Below are 13,279 nucleotides of genomic sequence, written 5' to 3' on the forward strand. Positions count from 1 at the left end.
GGAACTCATTTCTTGTTATCTTGACTCCCTTCTCTCTCCCCTTGTCCAGTCCCTTCCCACCTACATCTGTGATTCCTCTGACACCTTTTGTCACATCAACAATTTCCAGATCCCTGGCCCCAACCACTTCCTCTTCACCATGGACGTCCAATCTCTCTACACCTCCATCCCCCACCAGGATGGTCTGAGGGCCCTTAGCTTCTTCCTCAAACAGAGGCCCGAATGATTCCCATCCACCACTACTCTCCTCCGTCTGGCTTAGCTTGTTCTCACACTGAATAATTTCTCCTTTAACTCCTTTCACTTTCTCCAAATAAATGGTGTAGCTATGGGTACCCGCATGGGCCCCAGCTATGCCTGTCTCTTTATGGGGTATGTGGAACATTCCTTGTTCCAGCCATACTCTGGCCCCCTCCCACAACTCTTTCTCTGGTACATCGATGATTACTTTAGTGCTGCTTCATGCTCTCATTGGGATTTGGAAAAATTTATTAATTTTGCTTCCAATCTCCATCCCTCCATCATTTTCACATGGTCTATCTCTGCCACTTCCCTTCCCTTCCTTGACCTCTCTGTCTCAATTTCTGGTGATACACTGTCCACTAATATCCATTACAAGCCTACCGACTCCCACAGCTGCCTCAACTACAGCTCCTCACACCCCGCTTCCTGTAAGGACTCCATCCCAATCTCTCAGTTCCTTCGCCTCCATTGCATCTGTTCTGATGATGCTACCTTCAAAAACAGTTCCTCTGACATGTCCTCCTTCTTCCTTAACCGAGGTTTTCCACCCACGGTCGTTGACAAGGCCCTCAACCGTGTCCGGCCCATCTCCTGCGCTCCGCCCTTATGCCTTCTCCTCCCTCCCAGAAACAAGATAGGGTCCCTCTTGTCTTCATTTACCACACCACCAGCCTCCGCATTCAAAGGATCATCCTCAGCCATTTCCGCCAACTCCAGCATGATGCCACCACCAAACACATCTTCCTTTCACCACCCCCCGGCAGCATTCCGTAGGGATCATTCCCTCCGGGACACCCTGGTCCATTCGTCCATCACCCCCTACTCTGCAACCCCCACCTACAGCACCTCCCCATGCCCATGCAAAAGATGTAACACCTGCCCCTTCACTTCCTCTTTCCTCATGGTCTAAGGGCCCAAACACTCATTTCAAGTGAAGCAGCATTTCATTTGCATTTCCCCCAACTTAGTCTACTGCATTCGTTGCTCCCAATGCGGTCTCCTCTACATTGGAGAGACCAAACGTAAACCGGGCAACCGCTTTGCAGAACACTTGCGGTCTGTCCGCAAGCCTCCCTGCCACTTGTCATTTTAACACTCCACCCTGCTCTCTTGCCCATATGTCTGTCCTTGGCTTGCTACATTGTTCTACTGAAGCCCAACGCAAACTGGAGGAACAGCACCTCATCTTCCGACTAGGCACTTTACAGCCTACCGGACTGAATATTGAATTCAACAACTTTAGATCTTGAACTCCCTCCTCCATCCCCACCTCCTTTCCGTTTCTTCCCCCTTCCTTTTGTTTTTTCCAATAATTTATATAGATTTTTCTTTGCCCACCTATTTCCATTATTTTTAAATCTTTTATGCCCTGCTACTCTTTCCACCCCACCTCCACTAGAACTGTACCTTGAGTGCCCTGCCACCCATTCTTAATTAACACATTTGTTTAGATAATATCACCACCTTTAACACCTCTTTGTTCCTTTGTATGTGACATCTTTCGATTATCTGCTCCTATCACTGCTTGCTTGTCCCTACAACCACACACAACCCCCACTTCTCTCCCACCATCCCCCCTCCCCACCTTAAACCAGCTTATATTTCACCCCTCTCCTAATATTCACTCAGTTCTGTTGAAGGGTCATGAGGACTCGAAACATCGATTCTTTTCTTCTCCGCCGATGCTGCCAGACCTGCTGAGTTTTTCTACAATAGTGTGTCAGGTATCCAAGAAGTACAACTATGCCTAATTATTAACTTCTGCTCACCATCAATAGACACAGAAATACTCTCTCAACAACTGATAAATGCAAAATAACTCTCGGGGGACATTCTTGAATGATCGCTATAGAGCAAGAACAAATTTGAAGAGATACAATACTTTCTTATTTCACGAGCTCCAGCTATTCATAAACTTGTGTATGCATCATCTGTCAATCAGCCACTTCCTCTCCTTTAAACTACCTGTTCAGGGACTTGCACATCACTTCCTACCCCTGAACCTACTCAACCAGGTGAGCGGGAGACAGGTGTTGTGCACATGCTCAGTTCGGTCATTGTAGCCAGTGGGATGCTAGGAAGGCGCATGCCCACTGCGGGCTTGTGTGGCGGGCGTGTAGCTGCGCGCATGCCCAGTGCGGGCGACTGGGTGTAGGTGCGCGCATGCCCAGTGCCGTGCTATCTGGTCTTGACTCTCACCTGGCTGCTCACTGCTCGGGCTTTCGGTCAATGTTCGGTCCACCACCGCTGGTCAAGTCTCCGGGGTTGCGGTGCGATCAGCCACCTCAGTAAACAACATCCCGTGGCAAAGCAGCCACAAGTGTCGGCCGATCAGCCCGGGAACAGACTGAGGAATCCCAGCCCGGCGAAGATGATGAGGTTTTTGCGGAGGACGTTCGGGCGCCGCTCGGTTCGCCGCTACATGGATGAGCGAGATGGCGGAAGAGGAGGCGGGAATAGCGGAGCTCGGGATCTAGCAACAGTTGCCGGCGCTGGAGTTCGATCCGCCACACCTGTGCCGACTGGCACCATGGTGCACATCCCCGCGGCAGGCAACAGTAAGTCGGTTCTGACCTGCAGAGTGCAGCTTTTGGATGGGACGGACGTCAGTGTGGAACTGCCGGTGAGTTTCCGGAGTGCCAGGCTTTCCAGCTGTACCTAATTAGAAGTGAGAGCTGTGCTCACGTAAAGGTGAAACCTGTACCCACCTGGAAGTGTACCCACTGTGCCCAATTTGAGGCAAGACCTCTACCCACCTGTGCCCACTTAGGTTCAAGATCTGTATTTGAAGGTGGATCTGTATCCACTTGTGTTCAGTTTGAAGCTGGAGCTGTACCCAGTTGTGCCTAGTTTGGTACGCGACCTGTACCCACCTGGGCCCAGTTTGAAGTGGGAACCGTTCCGAGAATGAGGTGAAATCTGTCTACGTTAAAGCGAAAGTTCATAACAGAATACCTCACCTGTCTCAACGTGTTTATGGTTTGGTTGTGGTTGAGGACCTGACCCAGTCTCTTATCTCCTTGCCTGTGTATTTTAGAGTTGGATTTCTTTGTATATAACTCAATTTAATCTCAGTTATTTACATCACTTGTGGCTTTGCTCGATGAACACCTCTTTTCTTGAGAAGCGTAGCCACACTATTGGAGAACTTATTAGAGGAGATGGCTATTTCTCAGTGAATTGATAGGTGGAGGCAACCTTGCTTCTTCTGTCTTCCTGCTCGTTTTGAGTCGAGGAATTCTCATGTACTCCATTCTGCGCAATTTGATCTTGTTAGATTTAGCTGCGTTCCCATTTATTTTGGGCTGCGTTTTAAATAATGGCAAGAAAACATAAATACATTAAAAAAAAGATCCGTCGTTGCATGTCCAAAGCCCGGAGGGAAAGAACTAAATGAACCTGCACATATAACAGATAGCATAGAGTTGTATCGAGGGAAAAGAAACCATGAGGGAGGAGAGGGATGTGCGAGCCAAAGGGGAGCCATTGAAGGTGAAAAGGGTTGACCGTAAACAGATATAATCTGATTAGTTATGTAATTAGTATATTGAATGTATAAAGTCTGAATTACCAATTTACCACCGTTACGACCACAAAAACATAACTACATCCTAGATAGCCAATGTAAAAAGGGTCAGCCAGACTGAAAATTAAAAACAGACACTCCAAACAGAGATCAATTTTAGGTTAAAGTTCAGGGATGGCTCCAAAGTGGTGCTATTAAGTGATGGAGTCTTCACTGTATAAATAAGTCCGGCAGAACTGACACGGAAGTTGGCTGTGATGGACACAAAAGGGGTTTGGCCGAAACTAGCTGACAGATTTGGTTTCTGTGTAATTCCCGGAGCTGCCATGGGTCAATTCATCAGTTTCACATTTGATCGGGCCGTTGCTGAATTGTAAATCTATTACGAGCAACACAGCAACAACATGTTGTATTACGTCGATGTTTATTGTGCAGCTTTTGTTTGTCATTTTCCTGCTTTGATTTTTAGTCCGTCTGGAATAATATATTTTTAAAAATAGGTAGCATGAAAAACTGCAGCGACGAAAATTAATCGTCTTGTTATCTTGACAACGTGGGAAATTGATTTGGCGTCACTTTTAAGATGCAATATTATTCCCGAACAGAAGCCTACTTCATTTAACTGAATGTGGGTGGGGTTAAGGAACCGATTTCTTGTCTTTGTTTACATTTCTCAAAACCAATCTTCCGTGGAAACTCTCCCTATATTTTAACTCTTTCGTTTCTGATCGTGGCGTTGACATCTCGTTGGTTGATGACTGCTGTGGACGAGAGGATATTTGTGTAAAATGCGGCTTATGCTCTTTTTGCCAGTTTCAGACTATCTCACTGTGTCTGATGCCGAGTGAGTTTGGAGGATGTGTGCTGGGGTGGGGAGGACGCGATGGTTCAGTGGCTGGAGCGAAACGTGCTGCAAAATCTCCAACGTTGAGATAAAAAAAATCAAGACACAAGATTAAGCATTTCTATAAGCAAAAAGAGTTCAATGAAAATATGTGAAGAATATTGAAACAGGTTAACTTTTGGGATTTATAACTCATTTACGCACGTGAGTGGTGAGATGACAAAGGAAAAGGAAGAGCCAATCTGGCCCCAGAATAAACATCCCCGAAAGTTCAATGTGGAAACAAATTATGAGATGACGACAATTAGATGTAGCAATGAGTTAGACTTACGGACTTAAATTAACAGTAAAGGACATTGATTTATTATCTAACAGTCATCATAATATTAGATTCCAGTGTTAAGTTTCTCCTTCCCAAACCTAACACAATTTCTAAGATTCCAGACTTTGATACCCTAACTTTAGCGGATGAGACAGAGACTGACAACAGCAAACCAGTTAGAACTGTTATTGAGTAAATCTACACAGTGAAAGGTGTTGAAAAAAGAATTTAGCTCAATACAATACTACTAATATTACAATACTAATGGGCAAGAGCTCTGCTTACTAAATTGGAGCTGCGGTCAAGAAAGAAGTGAGGGACAAGAAAACTAAAAGAGCACATAAAATTGCAAAGAATAGAGGACTGGGAGAGATAAAGGACAGCAAAGGAAGACAAAAAGATAATAGCTCTAAATAGGAATACAAGAAAAAACTTGAGGGATATCACGATTAACACAAGTTATTGCGATTTTATTGGATGGAAAAAGGTAGCTGGGGTAATGTGTGCCTGATTCAAACAAATATTGCAAACAAAAAGAAAGAGATGGCAGACTTCAGAATCACATGTTGAATGATTACCATGAGTTAGTCTTCACAGAGAAAGAGAATATACACCTGATGGTCCAAATAGATTCGAACACACAGAAGTTACTTTAGCAGAAAACAGTATGAGAATATAATGGCACTAAAGACTAACACATTTCCAGGACTTCATGGTTTCCAAACCAGGATTTTACAGGAACTAGGTGAGAAAATTCCAGACTCTTTAGCCATAATCTCCCATAGCACGCTTAATTCAAGAATTGGCCCTTCACATTGGAAACATATACACGTAACTCCACAATTTTTAAAAAGAGATGAGAGTGGGAGAGAAAAACCAGAAAATTACTGGAATCTATAATTAAGGGCATAGTGACTGAACACTTAAAGGAATTTGAGCTGATTGGAGAGCCAACGTTGATTTCTAAAAGGCAGGCCATGTTTAATGAACCTAATTGAATTTTTTGAGCAACTAATTATAGTTGTTAATGGGAATGTCCATGGATGCATTTTATGTGTACTTCAGAAGGCATTCAATGAGGTTCCATATAAGAGATTGTAAGTTAAAATTAAAACTGATGGAATTGAAGACAATTTTTTTTTCGTTAGGAGATAGTTTATGCAATAGTAGGCAGAGAGCAGGGTATGTAGTCAAATTGGAAAGAAATGACTATTGGTGTTCCACAGGGATTATTCACTATGTTTATTAATAGTTTGGGTAACGCAATGGAAAGGCATATATCCAGTTTGCTGATGGCACAAGGATTGGTGGTATACTAAGTAAGTAGTTCTGTCTATGTTAGCGAGATTGTTCTCAAAGATGAAACAGGCTAAAAAAAAGAGATAAAGGATAAATGTGATAGCACTAACATTCTAGTCCTAGTACATGCCAAATGAACTGCTTTTAATGTGGTTAAACATTGCCTGTTAATGGCATACATACACAATCAGTTCACAGATCACATCCAATATAAACAGCTATTGGCCAGATCAGTATTACAGCAGTCGCACCATATTTAGGCTTAATAGGCTCAAAGCAGGTTTCATTTTAATTAAATGTTCCCATAAAAAGATGGGTATCCTTCTCTCCAATTCTTTTGCAGAGTATTCACATGAATGTGACTTTCTTAGGAATATTTTACTGACCTGTGCAAACCCAGTCCAGTGTCTGTGTTATTTAATCATTCAAGGAATTTACATTATTGCAACATGGTGGAAGATTTAAGCAAGTTGAACTGAAAGCTTTTCCACGATTACAAAAAACAAACCAACAAAAGATTTAATATAGACAGAAAATGCTGGAAATACACAGCAGGCCAGGCAGCATTATAATGACACTTTCTCACTCCATGGATCCAAATTGAATGCACCTGAGTATCACAGCTAGCCTCCTACCTCTTCACTCCTCCACTCTGCTTGCACCGAGAGTGGTTGCAAGACTCGCTGCTGAAAACCATGGTGGCTGAGATGCACATCATTGCAAAGAAGTCTGAATGTTCAGGAGCTTTGGGTGGACATCTCATCACTATTTGTGCTGGACTAACACAAGCTACCATTAATTTATACAAATTGGAGACTTGTTTTTTATTCTTCCCTCCCTTTCTTCCCCGTGTCATTTTTGCTGTCTCACCTGCTGAAGAGAATATTTTGCGGGCCACAATTTGAAAACCACTGTACTAAGTAATGTAGAGGGGAGCATACATTTACAAGAGACATTGACAGATTAATGAGTGGGTGAAATTATGGCAGATGAATTTTAATGCTGATAAATGTGAGGTCTTCCATTTTAGATGACCAGTTAGAAAGGATAGATTCAAGTGCTATTTAAATGATCAAAAACTAGGAATAGTGGAGGTCCAAAAAGATTCAGGAGTTCATGTACACAGACCAGGTACAAAAGTATCCAAAGGCTAATGCAATATTTGCTTTTGTAACAAGAGGGAAATAAAAGGAGAGGATGCTTTGTTACAACTATGCAAAGCCCTGGTTAGCCTACCCCTTGAGAACTGTGTACAGTTCTGGGCACTGCCAGTTAGAAAGGATATATTGGTCTTGGAAGGAGTGTGGTACAGATTCACCAGAATGTTACTAGGGTTCTATTATGAAGAGCGATTACATGGATTGGGCTTGTATTCCTTGGAATATTGAACATTTGTGGGTGATTTGAATGGACTTTAGAATATGTTGAAAGGGTAGGTAGGGGGAACATTTTCTACTGGCGGGGCATTGTAACACAAGGGGGCCATAAAATTAAAGCCAAGCCATGCAGGCAAGAAGTTCTTGATACCGAGGATGTGGTGTGGAACTCTCTCCCACAAAAAGTAGTAGATGCCACCTCAATTAATAATTCTAAATGAGATTGATAGGTTTTTACTAGCCAGGGCCATAACTAAAAAGATGTGGAGCCAAGGCAGGTGATGGAGTTAAGGTCCAGACTAACCATGATCTAATTGAATGATGTAACAAGCTCAAGGAGCTGAATGCCCTACTCTTGTTCCTATGTTACTGTTGTTGATATACATCCCTCTGTTATCATGCTGTATGTTTTGCAGATGTTTGACTTGCTGTTGCCTTGCAATCCCTGTTTGCTCTGTCTTACTGTCCGTCCACTAGATGCTCTGCAGAGTTGTGGCCCTGGTTTCGTTTCTCTTCATGAACTCAGCAGTATGGAAAAATTGATGCCAGTGTCCCTTTGATAATGGAACAGCATTCTGAAATATCCTTAAAATACCCTTTATTATTTTGGGATGCAAACCATTCCTGGTCATTTTCTTTACAATGGCTGCCAAGTTTTCAGTAACACCATCAAAATGATGCTACTCTAGTTGCAAGAATCACTTGACAGTGGAAAATAATTTTTACTGAAAAACAGCATTAAGGAAAATGGTTCTGCACCTCAGTGCATTTTATGTTGGAATGGAAAAAGAACGATGAATAAATTGATAGCTGAGTAGTTTTACTATCTTGAGATTGTATGCTTTGTTAGAAATCTTGCTGGAATATTAATTACTGTTGGAAAGATTTATAATCTATTCTTGGAGGGTCATATTGTGATTTTCTGGCCAGGATTCCCTACATAAAATTGTAGAAATTCTTGCACAGAAGGAAGCCATATGGCTATTGTGCCGGTGCCAACTCTCTCATCTGTGCTGCCTATTCTAATGCCATTTCACTGTTCTTTCATTGTAACCTTTTGATATTTTCTTCAAGTGTTTATCTAGTTGCCTCTTAAGTGTGGTAATTGATGTAGCTTTAATAGGCGAGAATCCAATATCAGCTGTGCCATTAGAGAGAAATGCCAAAGGCTTCTCCATACAATGGAAGAAAAATCAGAAGCAGGTCATCCTTGACCACCCTGTCACGTTTTATTCTGGCCATTCAAGAAGTGTGTTGAGAGTCTGGGATTACATTGTTCCTTGTCCCTCCCAAAAATACATTTGCTGGTTGGAGAGTAGTGTATGTCTGGGGGAAAATATCATGAAATTTGAAAAGCAGAACTGGTCATCAGATGTTAAGTATATATGATACAACTAGGCTAGTTTTACAGATTTGGAACTTTATGATACAATGGTTCATTGTCATTCAAATTCTTTAGTAGTTGTAATCAATTACATTAATACACATTAATTTATTGTGCCTCTTATTGGATAATATATGTTACAAAGTTGATGCAGCTATGAGATGCTTTGCAATATATAGTGCATTTATTCATTTCCAAGTGATGTTAGCCATATTTCTGTTAGCTGAGATGTGGCTTGTGGTTTGTGAAAGTGCTTGTTTTACTTGTAATGTATGTGTACAAATACTGTATATGTAATTAGGAACAATTACAGTTAGAAAAACAGATTAAAAACTTTACCTATTTTGATGACCCATACTTGCAGGTTTGATGCTATCCCTTCATTGTTCTGCTGGTTATGTCACTTTTCAGATGTGGCATAAAATTATCGTAAACCTTTTGCTTAAATGTCCTTATTGGAATGAACCATATTGTATGAATCCTATTTGAAAGGTCATGTTTTGGTTACCTTTTGAAAATTGTGAAATTAATTTAGGTATTGATTGTACAGTTAAATTGACAAAATGGTGATTCTGTTATAAAAACAAAAAACTGCAGATGCTGGAAATCCAAAACAAAAATAAAAATGCCTGGAAAAACTCAGCAGGTCTGGCAGCATCTGTGGAGAAGAACACAGTTAACGTTTTGAGTCCGAATGACTCTTCAACAGAACTAAATAAAAATAGAAGAGGTGAAATATAAGCTGGTTATAAGATGGTGATTCTGTTGTTCAACTGGAAACTTAAGTTTTAGTTGTGGGAAACATGTACACTTTAAGCCTAACAAGTTAATTGCTGTGAACTCCGGTCCTACAATGCTATCACTAGGAACCACTTTTCCCTTTAGCAAAGTTATTAACTTTTGAAAATTAAGTTAGGATAGTGGTTTGAGAGCTGGTTGCCAGCTGTGCAGTGATGTTCTGTCAGGCTTGGTTTGTTGTTTTGAACATTTGCTATTTCTGTTTCATAGTCCATTAAATCATTCATCAATAAAGAAATTAGGTTTGACATCAAGTGAGATACATTCAAAAATTCACAGCCAAGTCTGTAATGTAGAGTTGGCTGTATATATTTATGCACCAACATTAAGAAATTTTCAACAAAATAGATGAATTGATAGCACAGTTGAGAATGAATGTGTTTGATCTAATAGCCATTACAGAGATGTGATTGCAGAGTGACCAAGACTGAGAACTAAGTACTCCAGGATACTTGACTTTTGGAAGAGCTGGAAGAGGGGTAGGGGATGGAAGTGGTGCAGCCCTGATAATAAAAAAAATGGGATAAATGTCATAGAGAGAAAGGTTCTTAGCTTGGAAAATCAAGAAGTAGAATCAGTTTGGGTGGAGCTAATAAGGGACAGAAAACACTCTAGGGAGTATTTTATAGACCCCTATAATGTTGTAATATTGGGCAGAGTATAAAACAGGAATTTAGCAGTGCATGAACAAGGGTAATACAGCAATCATGAGGGACTTTAATATTGCCAAAAAATAACCGTATAAACCTGGCGATTGGTTGGATTTTAGGATTCAAGGATGATCAAGAAATTGATGCAGGAAAGAGAATGAGAGTAAACTAAGATGTAAAACAGATTATAAAATGGAAAGTGAACTTGGGCCTCTTAGAGTTAACTACCTTGCATTTGTTTTCACAGTAAAAGACACAAAAAAAGATTTTCTGGGAACAGTGGAAAATCAAAGGCCTAGTGAGAATGATGGAACTTAAGAAATTACTATTTGTAAAGAAAAAATACTGGAGAAATTATTGGGTTAAAAGTTGACAGATACCCTGGGCCTGATGACCTGCATCCTAAGGTTTTAAAAAACATGGATGAGAGATAATTGGTTTTGATCCCCCAGAATTCTCTACATGCTAGAATAGTCCCCATGGGTTGGAAGGTAGCAAATGTAACACTGCTATTTAGGAAAGGAGGGGGAGAGAAAACAGGAAATTAGTCTCATATCAGTACTAGGGAAAATGCTAGAATCTATTACAGTAAATCCCCTTTTAAGTTGCCCCACTTTGTCATTTTGCTTTAAATTCGCGCAGTTTTTAGAGCTGTTCTTCCTGATTTAGGTCCTCATTTTTGATTTAATATCGTTGTGCATAATTTTGTGTGTTTGATGTTGTTTTGTGTTATTTCATACTATTTCATGTTGATGTGACTTCAAGCCCTGTGACCCAATCGGTGTCATTCTGGAGCGAGTGCAATTGGAGGTGTACGTTTAGCACTAGAGGGAACCGGGATATTTTTTTCAAAAAACTCTGAAGCAAAGAATATTCAAACCTATAGGGTTTATTTTTTTTTTTGCAAGGAATAAGTTGAAGTCTGGGATGCTCATTTTTGTGCAGAAAAGGCCCATTTCTTGACTCTGAAAGCTGATTTTAAATTTTGGAGCCCAAGTGTATCTGCTGTGGAACCATACATTGGGTGAGGCATAGAAACCATTTTACAATCTGTGTGAGAGGCATTTGCTGCTGTACACAGTACACTACAGGGTGCAGTACTTAATCTTCAGGAGCCTGACTGCAATTTTCTGATTAATTTAGGAGCCCCAAGCTTTGCCCTTGTTCAATTCCGTAGCAGATGAGGCAGAGAGGCCATTTTGAAGCCAGTGAGAGAGCCCAGCGCTAATCACTCAAAGTCACCTCCACTGAAATGCTTTAGGGTTGATCTCGCTGCATTCCTGAAGAGGTCAGACAACTCCACCGACTCACGGTGACCGGCCAAAATGAGAGGAAGTTGATTTGGGAAGGCACTGAACACAGAGATTTCATCAGGAACATGCAGAGGCAAAGTCAAACACAAAAACCTCCAAACAACTCATCTGTTTGATCCCCCAAGCAACACCTGCCCCACATGGGCAGAGTCTGCGCTTTGGTCTTATCAGCCATCTCAGAATCCATTGAACTGCAGGGAAGCAAGTCATCCCTGAACCCAAGGGACTGACCAAGAAAAAAGAGAGACTGACAGTATTTCTTTTATATTTATTGATTTATTTTATTTTGCAAGTTATTTCAACACAGTACTACACTTCTATGATAAGGTATTTCAACTTGAACATTGGTTTTTCTGGGCGTGAAATGTCCAAAGAAACTTAACTCTGATTTTATCATTGATTCCAGTGGGACCTTATTATTTCAGTTAAAGTTGCCATTTTCAGGAACACAATTACAGCTTTAAGTGAGGATTTATTGAAATAGGGACATGGTAACAGGGCATTTAGAAAATCATTATATGATTAGGCAGGGTCAACATGGATTTATGAAAGCGAAATGATATTTGACAAATCTGTTAAATTTTTGCAAAGCATTTGATAAGCTGCCACAAAAGAGGTTATAACACAGAATTATGACTTGGGATTGTGTTGAGAATATGTTAACATGGATTGCAATTGGCTAATGGATAGAAAACAGAGTAGGAGTAAGCGGGCCATCTTTGGATTGTCAATGGAGTACTGCAAGGATCAGTGCTTGGGCCTTGGCTATTTGCAATCTATGCTAATGACTTGCGTGAGGAGATCAAGTGTACTGACAATGCAAAGTTAGGTGAGAAGGTAAGATTTGAGGAGGTTGCAAGGGGATATAGACCAGTTAAGTGAATGGATAAGGAAATGGCAGATGGAATATAATATGAAATGTGAATTTATCCGCTTTGGAAGAAAAAGTAGAAAAGCAGTGTATTTTTTTAAATGATGAGAGACTGAGAAATGTTGGTATTTGGAGGAACCTGTGTGAACACAAATCAGAGAAAGTTACCACACCCGTGCTCTGTGTACAGTTTTGCTCTCCTTACCAAAGGAAGGATATACTTGCCTTAGTGAGGGTGCAATTCATGTTCCCTAGACTGATTCCTGGGATGAGAGGATTGTATTTTGAGGAGAGATGGAGGAGACCAGGTCTGTACTTTCTAGAATTTAGAAGAATAAGAGATGATGTCAATTGAAATAATAACATCTTTAAGGGGCTTAACAGGGTAGATACTGGGACTATATTACCCCGGTTGGGGAGCCTAAAACAAGCAGGGGTCAAAGTTTCAGATTAAGGGGTTGACCATTTAAGACCAAGGTATGAAGGACTTCCTTCACACACAGGATTGTGAATCTTTGAAATTCTCCATCCCAGAGAGCTGAGGGATGTTCAGTCAAGACAGTAGTCGATAGATTTTTGGCTATCAAGGGAATTGAAGGATATGCAGGAGTGTGAGAAGATGGAATTGAAGTAGCAGATCAACAAGGATCTTA

At 41.0% G+C, this 13,279-nt stretch overlaps 1 protein-coding gene across 1 annotated transcript in view; it reads left to right on the forward strand.

Moving 5' to 3' along the window:
* The first annotated feature begins 2,425 nt into the window (after positions 1-2,425).
* The window catches only part of LOC121276579 (band 4.1-like protein 4B), a 222,466-nt gene continuing 211,612 nt past the window's right edge, over positions 2,426-13,279 (forward strand). Inside the window, exon 1 of the mRNA XM_041185153.1 lies at positions 2,426-2,866. Within this exon, the coding sequence (XP_041041087.1) occupies positions 2,615-2,866 (252 nt within the window). The 5' untranslated portion in view covers positions 2,426-2,614. The remainder of the gene's footprint in view (positions 2,867-13,279) is intronic.

This window comes from Carcharodon carcharias, chromosome 3 (genome assembly GCF_017639515.1).
Source record: "Carcharodon carcharias isolate sCarCar2 chromosome 3, sCarCar2.pri, whole genome shotgun sequence".
In the NCBI taxonomy this organism is placed as follows: domain Eukaryota; kingdom Metazoa; phylum Chordata; class Chondrichthyes; order Lamniformes; family Lamnidae; genus Carcharodon; species Carcharodon carcharias.